At 42.5% G+C, this 12,990-nt stretch overlaps 1 protein-coding gene across 1 annotated transcript in view; it reads right to left on the bottom strand.

Annotated features, from left to right (window-relative positions):
- doc2a (double C2-like domains, alpha) overlaps positions 1-12,990 on the bottom strand; it is a gene marked incomplete at both ends in the record, with an annotated part of 67,070 nt that overhangs the window by 39,251 nt on the left and 14,829 nt on the right. The window contains 4 exons of the mRNA XM_079519720.1: positions 899-958; positions 1,312-1,438; positions 6,616-6,725; positions 7,175-7,249. Coding sequence (XP_079375846.1) covers positions 899-958; positions 1,312-1,438; positions 6,616-6,725; positions 7,175-7,249 — 372 coding nt within the window. The remainder of the gene's footprint in view (positions 1-898; positions 959-1,311; positions 1,439-6,615; positions 6,726-7,174; positions 7,250-12,990) is intronic.

Raw genomic sequence — 12,990 nt, 5'->3', positions numbered from 1 at the left:
AAAAGTAGCGAAGATGGCAGATCTTCAAGCTCGTAGATCGGCTATTTTCGCCACCTTAATTAATTATAATCTTTTGAATAAAAAAGGAACGTTTTTTGGACATACAGTACGCGGTTTCCACCCGACAGCGACGTTATGAAACCAACAGCTTCAGGTGTCTAATTTCAATGAGCGAGTGTTAATAATATACACTGACTCTACCCTATCGTCCGCCCACTCCAAAAAAGTTGAAAATATACAAACAAACGGAAGCATTTACCAGACTCCTACATACATCTGTTTCTATGGTTTACATTGGCAGTAATAACCACACAAACCCTACGGCGTGCCCTATTCCGTGCATGTCTCAAAATATGTGAATGTTCTGCGAAAATAAGCCGATCTACAGGCTCAGCCTCGTGATGCGCTGCATGTGACCCACTTTCTGATGTGACAATAACGTCGATTCTGATTCTTTGTGGCTGTTCGGTGAAGAGACTCAATGTCAAGGGGGGTAAAAAAAGACAGGGTCAAGTATAGACCATAGAGAGACGGCACCGGAAATCCCCTCCCATTCACTTGTATGGAGTTGCTCACCCAACGCATACTCCCTTTTTACTCCTTCCGGATTTGAAAAGTGCGACGGGCGGGGCCTATACATAGCAGATCTACAAGCTCACAATGTGTTGTAGATCTGCTATTTTCAAGATCGGCTATTTTCAAATATACAAAATGTGTATAGAGCTGACGTGGTTAACGTACAAGTACAATATTTAGATCTGAGATGTAGTGAAGTAGAAGAATAAGTATTGGAAACTGGAAATACTCAAAGGACAAATACTACAACAACGTTCTTATGTACAGCACTTATATTAAAGTAAATGCACTTAGTTACTCTCCACCACCGTGTGTGTCATACCTCTCGTAAGTAGCATGATATTCCTCGCAGGGCTACGCCTGTGGCCGTTGGGGACGGGAGCTGGAAGAGCGAGAGACATGAAGAGAGGAGGGTAAGAGAGCAGCGGGGGGAGCGAGTCAACTCTGTTGTGACGTTTTGTGTGATGTTCAAAGCCCGTCGGATTCGCACACAAAACAAGAGTGTGTGTGTTTGAGTGTGTGTGTGTGTGTGTGTGTGTGTGTGTGTGTGTGTGTGTGTGTGTGTGTGTGTGTGTGTGTGTGTGTGTGTGTGTGTGTGTGTGTGTGTGTGTGTGTGTGTGTGTGTGTGTGTGTGTGTGTGTGTGTGTGTGTGTGTGTGTGTGTGTGTGTGTGTGTGTGTGTGTGTGTGTGTGTGTGTGTGTGTGTGTGTGTGTGTGTGTGTGTGTGTGTGTGTACCGGTGGCGGGTGCTCCAGGCAGGTGCGGAAGTATTTTGTCTGGTCTGGCTTTAAGCGCTTCAGTGCAACCCGGGATTCCCCGATGAACTCATTATGAGTCAACTTATCCTCATCACATACTGACAACCTACCAGGGAGAGAGAGAGAGAGTCAAACACAGTACAGTGAATGCATATAAACTGAAGTTTGAGGGAGGGTAGGGCAGGAACAAAGATAAATTGCAAGTGTGGTTGCACTGCCACAAGGAATCCGCTGGGAGATAGCCTGACACTGAATTTTCATTTTGTTTCACTTCATTATTCAGACTGAAAGCCCTCCCCACGGCAGCAGTTTATGGGATGGGTGTCGTCAAAGCGGCAGTCTTTGGTGATTGGTTCATACCAACCAATCAGAATAGTAGGAAAAGATGACGTTGTTGTCAATCATGTGGCTATGGCTAACCCGTTTGCTAACCAAACAAACACAGCCAACGAGCGCTACTAGTATGTAAACAAAAGCGGTAAAATATGTCGGATGATGATGTTTATAAAACCTCTCGTGTCTGTAAAGAAACTATTTATCATACGTCGATTTAATAGCCAGATTGATACGGTCGTGAGTTACCGCAGTGGGGGCAGCCATGTTTGTTGTCTGACGTTGTTGAGTGACAGGGCTGATGGCCAATCAGCTGCTACGATCGGATTTTCGATCGAGACTGACGTGGTCGTAGGGAGAGTCTCCAGACCTGAATCGCCAGAACATATTTCTTTAATGGGCGTGGCTAGCGATTCAGGGCTGGAGCCAGGCTATAGCTGGGAGATGGATTCCGTCTTGAATTCTTCATGTATTTGTTCTTCTTTCATGTGGGAAGCCATTTGCACACTTGTAATTCATGGGTTTATGCTAGAAAGTTCTGTTCTTGATGAAACGTCCATTAAACTCAATGAACAAAAAGGTTAACAAAAAACTGGTTAAACAATAGCCTACAGCAAACTACACTAATGAAAACTAAGGCTTCCTGTGCAGCGCATTGGGGATGCATGGCATGCAGCTGGAGATAAGAACAGGAATATTTAGTTGATCAACTAGGGAATGCATGAGTCACGATCGAATGGGAGGGTGTGGGGGAAGTTAAACGACAGGAATAATACATGATACAAGACTGAAGCAAACGAATGAAACAGAGGTTATTTCACTTTAGATGGCATGTTCTGGGAATATAAAATGATGTACAAAAGTTTGAAGGAATGAGCGAAACCGAGGAATTTGACTTTAACCACCCAAAGACCAGCAACCGCTGTGAGCTTGTCGAGCTTGTCGCGTTTCGAGCTCTCGGCGAAACGTGTATATTTATATATAAATGAGGCTGGCTGATTCTAGAAATGCCTTCTAGTAGGCTAGTTCTCAAACCTTTTTCAAGACACTAAGACACTTTCAAGATTGTTCAAAAAGGTTATAGTTAGTTAGGGCTGTACATAAATATTTTGGGCTAGTTCTCAAAGGAGCACCTGTACATGCAAGTTGGTGTGCACGGCGGGTGGGGTGGGGTGGGGGGTGGGTGGAGGTCGGGATACGGACGTTTCTACTCTGCCACAATGTTATGCTGCTCACACGGGCAGATGCAAAAGATAAAGATGCTCACGACAGTGTATTTGTAGGCTAGTCGTTAAGCAGCAGGAGGACGTTTGCTAGCAGCTCAACCACTGAAACCACAACAAACGTCCAACACAGATAAAAGTAATTACTCACCTACTGCTGCAGGTTCCATGTTTAAGTAATCCCAGTGTTGTTTAAGATGCATGGTTTTCATATTGTAAATATTGTAAAGTGTCATAGTAGCTTGTTTACAACTGAAACGGACTTCCTGTGCACTGACTTCCTCTTCAAAATAAGAGCCACATGTAATGATTAGTCAACACCAGTTTTATGTCTAAGTCTACTTACAGGACATTAACATCACATTTGAGTTCCTTTTGAATGCCTGTCAGATTTCTCTACATAGCTGTCTCATGCCTTTGATCTACCGCGCAGGAAACAAGCATGCACACTGGCGCACCTGTTGTGTGCCCCCCTGGTTATAGTATATCTGCTACCTGTGGGTCGGGACCCCCATATGGGTCCCCACATGATTTTGGCAGTAAATTGATAAGTTAAGGACTTTTAAGACCTTTTTAAACAAACCAAATAAAAATCAAAAATACCATTGCTGCATCAAAAGTAATCAACAAACTATACTATAAAAACTGGTAAACATTGGTCAAAGTTTAAAATATAAGAAAAAGCCAACCATTGTGAAAATAGCTGATCTATAAGTTCACAACACCTCGCAACGCAATTATTTTGGGGGTCAGGGCTTGAAAAGGTTGAGAACCACTGCCATACCATAGCGTAGAGGTGGTTGAGAACCACTGCCATACCATAGCGTAGAGGAGGTTGAGAACCACTGCCATACCATAGCGTAGAGGTGGCTGACCATGGTACGCCTGCTGCTATACAACTCATACTGTATCTATTATTTATGGACCAGAGTGAAATTGATAGACCGTCTGAGGCAATAAAGGGCAGAACCCTACTTAGTTAAACCCTGTCACTCTATGCCAGTGAAAGAGGCTCCCACACATACCGATGCACTACTGTATACAGCAGGGGCGCCCACACATGAGAGCTACTTTCAAAATGACCTGCTCAACAAGATCTACCCACCAAATTCTTTTTTATACCATTGCTGAAAATAGTTTAAATATATAATGTACCTGAGGGGGCTTTGGAATACAGCGGAGCTGTCGTTACTGTATATAAGACAAATGCACTTGGAATGGGAAATAGAGGGGGAAGAAATGGAATAAGTAGGTTTCTGTAAACGGTATCTGTGTGCAACTAAGCAGTGGTTGAAAGTAACTAAGTACATGTACTTAACTACTGTACTGAAGTACAATTTTGAAGTAATTGTACTTTAATTGAGTACTGTATTTCCAATACTTTATCTCCACTACAGTTATTTGAATTTTTTTGTTACTAGTTACTCTTTAGATTTTGATTATTATTACAAAACGTACATTAACCACTTCAGCCCTATATACATTTTGGCCACTACAAGCTCACAGTCACAATGCGTCGCAGATTCGTGACACATGGCAAGCTTGTAGATCTGCTATTTTCAACTGATTTATACATTTGAAAACTTTTTAACCATAAAATCACCCATTAATTAAATGGGTGATTTTATTAAAATGTCCTGCCCCTACAAGAGAACATTTCTCTTGTGAAGACCAGGAAAACTGCCCACACAATGTCTGTTTCTGCTATTCTACTGATAGTTGTGCAGGCATTTCATAAGAATAGTAATAAGAACAATAATACAAGTACACAGTACACACAGACACAGCTCATTCACGGAGTCACGGTAGGGGAATGGTCTGTCTGCCTAACAGCTGCACGCACGCCAATACAATGTGTGTGTGTGTTAACTAATACAATCACACACATGGGCACGCTGCCTCATACTGTAGATAAATCACTAAATGCCTTTTCTCCCCCCTCACACCAGAGAAAGGCCTGAGTCGGTGGCGAAACTTGGGAAATAGTTCTCTGTTGCAGAAAGGGATCATTATTGTCAGAGGCGCCACAAAGGTAATTTATCACGGATGATCTGAGGCTGAGGCCGAGTGCATCTCTGTTTCCAGTCTGTCGCGTCGGGCGCAATGGGAGAGGTTCTGAAGAGGCCCTCCTGGTCTGAGAAGTGAAGAGGATATTACAAACGGAAGGGATTATTAATGCTAAATAGCCTGCCAGCAGCTCATGGGCGACAAGGGGCGATGAAAGGTATTTTCACAGAAACATTGTCTGCCAAGCCTTGTGCAGGTGAGACACAAGCTAATGAAACTGTGCAAATTGCACGGATACACACAAAGCGTGCACAGAGTTCCGTCTGCTCGACTCTCATTTTAATGCATACGTAATGACTTTGGCAAATCTTTGCCGACTTCTTTTTGTTGAGTTCCATAAGTGTGCCCCCCCCCCCCCCCCCTCCGGCACTGTGGATAATAAGCTTTACTTTCTATGTAATTAGGCATAGCGTTTGTTTATTTTTAATTTTTTCAACTGCTCTTGGCTACAGATATGGCTGTCTGGTTTCCTGCATCGATTTGCAGCTGTCAGAAGTTTCAAAAGAAGGAAAGTCGTTTCATCATTAAGCCTGATTTACACTTCACCGGGCGACGGTGTCGGGCACCGGAAATAGCCGATGTACAAGCTCAAGACGTGTTGCGTCCGTAACGTGCTGTGAGCTTGTATATCTGCTATATTTCTGAAAATAAATTTGCCATTACGAAGGGCCAGAAGGGGCGAAATGTAATCTGATTCTTTTAGCGGGCAACTTTTAGCATATCAAGATGGCAAACAATGCTTTTTAAGCACACCGCATGATATTGTACACTAATGTCCCCCAGTTATTTGCATCTCCACCACAGTGGCTTTTAGAGAGCCATTCAATCCATGCAGATCATTGTTTGTTATGGTCAGATACAGGGAACCGAGGGGGGAGAGCTAGGAGAGCTTGTGACTTTTTTAACTTTGGCACCTTGGCTGGTAATCCAGTCTGGCAGTGTGCCGCGGGTTCGACTCCCGATCCCGACAGCCTTTACTGCATGTCTTCCACCCATCTCTCTCCCCATTTCCTGTCAGCCTACTGTCAGTCCCTCCATAAAAAAATATAAAATAAAGGCGAAAGCCACAAAAAAACATAAAATAAATAAATAAATAAAAACTTTGGTGTTATTTTTCTCTTTAACACCAGGCACTTTTCCGAGTTCCGCTGTTGACACCTTAGTTCCCTGACTAGCGTGTTGATTAACATTATTAGCATTCCCTGTTGTCATATCACTGTTGGGGCAAGTCACATCAAGTACACAAACTCTTTGAGGGCAGAGATGAAAGCATGCATTATTTGTCATAGATCCTGAGAAAAGGAAAACATGTAACCGGGAGGGTGGCTTTCATTTTATAATTACACCTCATCAGGGTGCAAAACATAGTCGCAGCCATGCCTTTGCCCCGTCGGAGACAATAATAATAGAAAAGCATGCACAATGTTTTCTGATGGTATTCAGTATGTTCGTTCTCACTCTGAATGTGCATTGCGCTGGAGACTGCAAGTCACAAACTAAGTGTACAGCTCTGTTAACCTGCAATGAATTAACCAGTAAATGAAATGAATGAAACCACATTAGAACTTTTGCATCAGACATGAATATGTGTATCACCTGGACTGATGATTGCTTAGTCCAAAATGACAAATGCACTTAGTTTTAACACGCACGCACGCACCTGAGTGTCTTCCTGTGCATGTCTTCGTCTGTGGTTCCAACATAGGTGAGCATTTCGTTCCACACTGGATTCAGGGAGTTGCGGATTGTCCTCGTTTTCAATTTGTTGGCCTGAAACACATTTTAACAGAAACATAATTTATAGCCATATAAACAACATCAAACTCACCAACATTGCAGCTTTACAAAAAGCTTGAATTATCCTCTTTCTATCTGCAAAGTGTTTGTTTCATAAAAATCCACCGTCATGTTATGAGCGACTTCCTTCATCGTTTAATACAATCAGACTTTTCTATTTGGACAAATGGGCTGTCAATGGGAAATTGCACCTAGTTACCACATTGCTGGCAAGATGGCAGCGGTGTGCATAAGGTCAATTGGTCCGTGTTGGGGGGTGGGGAGGGCGATACTTGTCACTGGACGTAATCCTATGGGCTGGGGCAGTGCCTGTCAGCAGGGAGTGTTGCGTGGGAGGACGAAGGCTCTAGTCTACGCTCTCCCGGTGGTGGCTCCTCACTGGTAGGTCAGTCCGATACAACAGCAGTGACACACTGTCTCACCTTGCAGGCTCCAGGCAGGAGATGCAGTTTGACGTAGGGGTCCGCTAGGCCGTTGAAGTCCATGGGCTTGAGACCCTGCGGAAAGGACAATGTCAGTTCTGATGAAACACCATGTGGTCAGTGCGCGCGCGCATGCACAAACACACAATACTCCCAATACAACCGGAGGATGGCTCAGGTGTGAGCCACTCAGTGTGGATTGTATTCCCGCTTTGTTTTGATATGCATGTAATTGTTTAACTCATACACCGCCAGGAACGCTTTTAACTTATTTTTCTTAACTCCCTGGTCGCCAATAACGTCTTTACCGTGTTTTTTTCCGACACGATATGAATGAATGCTAACCCACCTTTTAAAGGATACAATATTAGAAATAAGACATGGAGTGAAAGAGTGCCTCCTGAGAAGATCTATTTTTTACTACTATAGTTTCAGTAAGTCCAGTTTCATATCAATAGGCTCAAAATAACACAGCATAGCAAATATGTATTTGTTTCTATTCAATAAGTGTTTATAGCTTACTGCAGTGACGTTTTTTAAAAATTTTACTTACAGTAATAAATCAGCAGGTTCACACTGTATTTCGGGGACACTTAGGCTTATGGCATTTTAGAGACACTGATTAAGACGCTAGTTGAGAACATTTCACAATGAACCACCCAACAGCGTCATCATTTTGCACATGTACAACATGTGCAATAAGATTACGCATTCTATCAGATTTTCTGATTAACTATTAACATCGAGGGATGTATAGATTTAGATTAGCATGTTGAGAGACAATCAGGTTGTTATCCATCATTAGGAGACCAAGCAGAATTTATAATAAAGTTTATTTCATTTGTGTGTGTGTGTGTGTGTGTGTGTGTGCGTGTGCGTGTGCGTGTGCGTGCGTGTGCGTGCGTGCGCGTGCGTGCGTGCGTTTTGAAGTGGATGAACGTCATCTTTCCCTACAATTATAATAGCAACCTGAAAAGGTATTTTCATATCAAATATGCTACGTGTCTCTGATCACAAATCATATTAAGACAATCCCAGAATGGTATGCCAGTGATTGTCATCCTGGCTCCCCCACATTGCATCATCTCCTGTGAAGTGTGCTTTCTGCTCTGGGGTAATACAAAATCTAATCTAATACAAAAGAAAGAAGAAAAGAAAAAAATCTAATCGACATTTCCATCCAAATCCTCTCCATGAATGTGAGTTGCTTCAATGTCACAATAGCTGCAGCGTTCCTCCTCTGCTATGTCAAAGTTACAAGGGCCACTTCCAAAATCTAATTTCGTCAGTCTGTTATAGATCCATTGGCTGCTTAAAATTCTACACACAAAATCCACTTTGCCCAGTGGACAGAATGTTCTCCCACTATTCCTTGGGATATTTATGATGGAGTCTTTACTGTATATGAAACCGTATGTCTGTGGAGAGGCTGGATGTATCCTCATAATGACCTGGCTGGATGTATCCTCATAATGACCCATTGTGTTTAACCACTTTGAAGGGCCATAAAACCCTAGGCTGCTTTTATAGTTTTCAAGTTCATGTTAAAACTACCACAGATCAAAATTATGACAGGCTAGTAAACAGTGCAGCTAATCAGATTAATAATGGGTACGTTAGATTTAGGAATGCCCAGACTGAGCCAATGTGCGCACCCAGTACATCTAGCACTCCCATTGTAATGCGATTTAGCTGTGGTGGTGTTGGTTACATCATTATGCACTATGACAATGGTAACCTTCGTGAAAGGCGGCGGCGTACACTCAGATTGGTGAACCAATAGGATCCACCACCTTGTACTTGCGAGCACCCGCCCCTCTAGACCAGAAATCACACAGGCTGGGGCATGCAGGCTAGCTGTCTATCTAATCTCCTACAGAGCTTTCAGCACCACGGATAGAGACATTAGTTCCAGTCTGTGTAGAGCTTTCAGCACCATGGATAGTCACTAGTTCCAGTATAGCTGTGTACAGAGCTTTCAGCACCATGGATAGAGACGCTAGTTCCAGTCTGTGTACAGAGCTTTCAGCACCATGGATAGGCATGACATCTGGATAGGCATGACATCTTTCTATAGTAGTTGCCAACCATTGCCATGAACATATTGTCATTGTCGGGTAGAAACTAGGGATGTGAACGACTCAGTATTTGGCGAGTCAACGTGTCGCGGCCATTTACCGATATGTCAATAGATTGTTCTCCTTTTTTTTGGCTGCGCATCAGTTGACACTTGACAGGAGAGCACAACACTGCATTGACTGCATTCAGCACCACAAGTTCTGCAGCTGCACCCATCATGTTTAGAATTTGCATCAAAGCCAAAATGAAAAATACTTAATTTTGTAAACATGATTGTGTTTATTAAACACAGAACCGTTGTTTAAGCAGTACGCTACAACAGTAGGATTCACTAGCCTCGCGTAGGCAGACAAATCTGCCATTGCAAAAAATGCGCATAGTGTGCGCAGTATTGCAGCCAAGATGATCGAGGGGAAAGGCTTCCGTGAGCTGATGGCATTTCTCGAATCATCTTGGCCGTCAACTTTGTGCAATCTATGCGCAAGCAGCTCACTACTGGCCAATCACGGTGGATTGGCCAGTAGTGCGGTGGATCCATAATAACGCCAAACAGTTATAAATAGACACCGACGAGAGACATGCAGTGTGCACAGAGATACAGACTCGTACAGTTCCCTTTAACATTTGGAATACATTTGATAATTTTTTTAACATTATAGTAACGTTTATAACGTTTTTGAAGTCATTACAATTTTTTTTTGTACTTCTATTTTCTGAGTCGAGATGAGCATGAGTCGACAATCAAGTCGATTTTTGACTTTTCCCATCCCTAGTGGAAACCTATGTCCAAAATGTTTTATATATATTTTTAATGAAATAGTGAAAATAGCCGATCTACAATCTCACGCAATGTAAAAAAGCAGAAATATGGAGAAACAAGGTTTCTGTCCGTCAGCGACGATATGCAAAATCAGCTTCCTTTCACACATATTCTCAAACATTAATATGAAATGAAAGCAATAGCCTAGTTTACAGCTGTCGGATTACAGTAAAATGACATTTGTGTGTGTAATCCACTCCCCAGCATTTGCCTTGGCTTGCAAACTGTCTCTGCTGATTTGAACAGATCACCAGGCACACGCTTGTAAATGAGGTACGAGTCAACAGTAGCTACTAGGGATGTAACAATCCACTCAGCTCACGGCTTGTGATTCACGATCTTGGGTTCGCAATACGATTTTCTCACCATTTTGTTTGAAACTAAATCTGATTCCAGACAAATTATGACCGAAAAACATTATTTAATTGAATTGTTCAATGGTTCTCAGACTAGAGAAATAAGATATAAAATAAAAAAATAGTTTAGTTGTTGTTAGAGTGCCTGGCAGAGTTGTTCTGGAGTAGTTCCAACAGATTGTGTGGACCTGGTTTTGCCCTAGTCACTAGGGCCTAGTGGGACTGATTGAGGGTCGCCTGAGTGAGGGGTATGATGTTCGAGAGACCCGAAATCCCGATGACCTTGGGATACATCATAGTCTGTGATTGGAAGGTCTGGGTTCAATCCCTGGCCAAGTCGTACCAAAGACAATAAAAATGGGACCCAATGCCTCCTTGGATGGCGCTCGGCATCAAGAGATGGATACGACATCCAGGGCCAAAGGACCCTTATGGGTCTCTAACTCTGAGAGTGTACAAATGGACTCTTACTGGAATAAATCAGTTAAATAAACCCTAATGATTTTACAGATTGGGGTTCCACAGATAAAAAGAATAATTGTCCGTGGCCTTATGCATGTCAAACTGGGGGTCTTTGAAATAAAAATAAAAAAAATATTGTAATCTCTGCTGTAGCCTAACCTTGAGAAGACGAGAGACTGGGTGAGCTTCCTCCTCATCACCGGGGGATAACAATTACCTTCTCAGCTGGAAAAGACCGAATCCGTCGCGCGACCTCTTCAACGAGACCCAGAGCAGCATGAAAGATTGCTCCTAAATATGCGGCAACCGGCGTGGCATTTCACCACGGAGGAGAGCACTTAATGACACACCTGCGACAAAGGGCAGCATCTCCAGCATGCTGATGTTGTACATATTTTATCCGCTGTTCAATCACAATCACCATGTTCACATGCAAGGAACTTGATTAGGTGCGTTGCTGTCAGAAACCACCTATGTCAAAAACGTACTTACTTTTCAGGAAATTGAAAGAAGAACCTGCTGATGGATCCAGCATAGTTAATATTTAGTCACAAAGGTCTTGATGATACTTTTCATTGGTTCAATATTTATAAATCCCCCACACACACCTAACGACTTACTCGACTCACTTACACAAAGGAAAGAAATATCACAAATTGCAGCTTTACAAGCTTGTATCTGCTATTTATTTTGTCTACTTTTGTGTGATGATGAAATAGGGCATTCATTTATGAACAAGGTTTCGGCTGACAACAACGATATAAAATCCAAAAAGTATTTCTAAGAATAAAAGTAAAGTAAATTTATATTGCTAAATATATGCCTTCCACTCGATCTTATTGAATGTCCAGTCAGCAACTTTCCACACCAATGTGCTAGCCTAATTCCAACTCGACTGCAGCTGTCAATCTAATAGCTGACTTCCCCCATGGACTGCTACGTCTCCTGCTACACTGTCAGCGGAATCTGTCTTAAGTACATACCATACATGGATGTTCTTAACTTAACCTGCCAGCTTTATTATGTATTGTACTGTCAGCTACTGTAGTATAGTCTGTTTATCGTTAACACAATTTAGGGAGAGCTTCTCTGGGTATGAAGAGGTGTCAAAGACGACACCGGCTCAGGGAGGTTGGGCCCCGGGGGTCCATTGCCCTGTTGGAGCAGGGAGAGGGAGGACTTGACAGCTCTGGTCTAGCAAGCCAGACTGTTAGGCCCTGTTTTGATGATCATCCTTCAACAAAACTTTGTCAAGTCTTCATCCTTGTGGAATATATAGGTATATGTCAGGTACACGCAGTATGAGCGATAACGGAAGTGTACTGGATATGCTGTCTTGGTATATATTGTATCCTCTAATGGCACAGCATATTGCACAGGTCACGTTACAAGTATATTGTTGCTCTCAAGCAACAATCGTTTTGGTTTGCTGTTATTGTGGGGAAAGGTTTAGCTCAAAATAGCCCTACGACAAGCACACAGCGCATCGCAATGCGTTTAAGTTGTTAAAGGTGGAGTAACTAACTTCCAGTCTTGTAAAATAAGCCATCTGGCCAAAAGGATAGTAATCAAATTGACCCTTATTTGGTTCAATTTATTCACCCTCAGAGTTATGTCCATGGCCTAATCTAATGCATACTAAAGTGAGGGTCCTTGAAATTAAAAAGTGTGAACTACTGGTATAAGCCATTGATTGAGTGTTTGAGAAGATGGGGGGAACCCACCCTGGGTGACCTGATAGCTGAGTGGTTATCTGAGAGACAGACCAAGATGGGGGGAACCCACCCTGAGTGGTTATCTGAGAGACAGACCAAGTAGACGGAAACGTTGCCATCTTATAATGAACATTAATGAAGACCAATTACTAATTGGTTGAAAATGGGTGAATTGGTCCTTTAAAGTGGATAAGACTATGTCTTGCACTAAAGGGCGAGCATGAATTATTAAGTGTGAATGAAGCTTCATTCACACGTCTCACGAAATGCGCCTAGTGCTGTACGTGAAAGAGCACAGAGGCAGGGATGTTAATAGTTAATCGTTAATCGATTAATCACCGTTAAGAAATTAATCAATTAAACTTAACAGTTAATAATTAATCA

This window comes from Electrona antarctica (genome assembly GCF_951216825.1).
Source record: "Electrona antarctica genome assembly, chromosome: 14".
NCBI lineage: Eukaryota > Metazoa > Chordata > Actinopteri > Myctophiformes > Myctophidae > Electrona > Electrona antarctica.
This window is presented reverse-complemented; position numbering and strand designations above follow the sequence as displayed.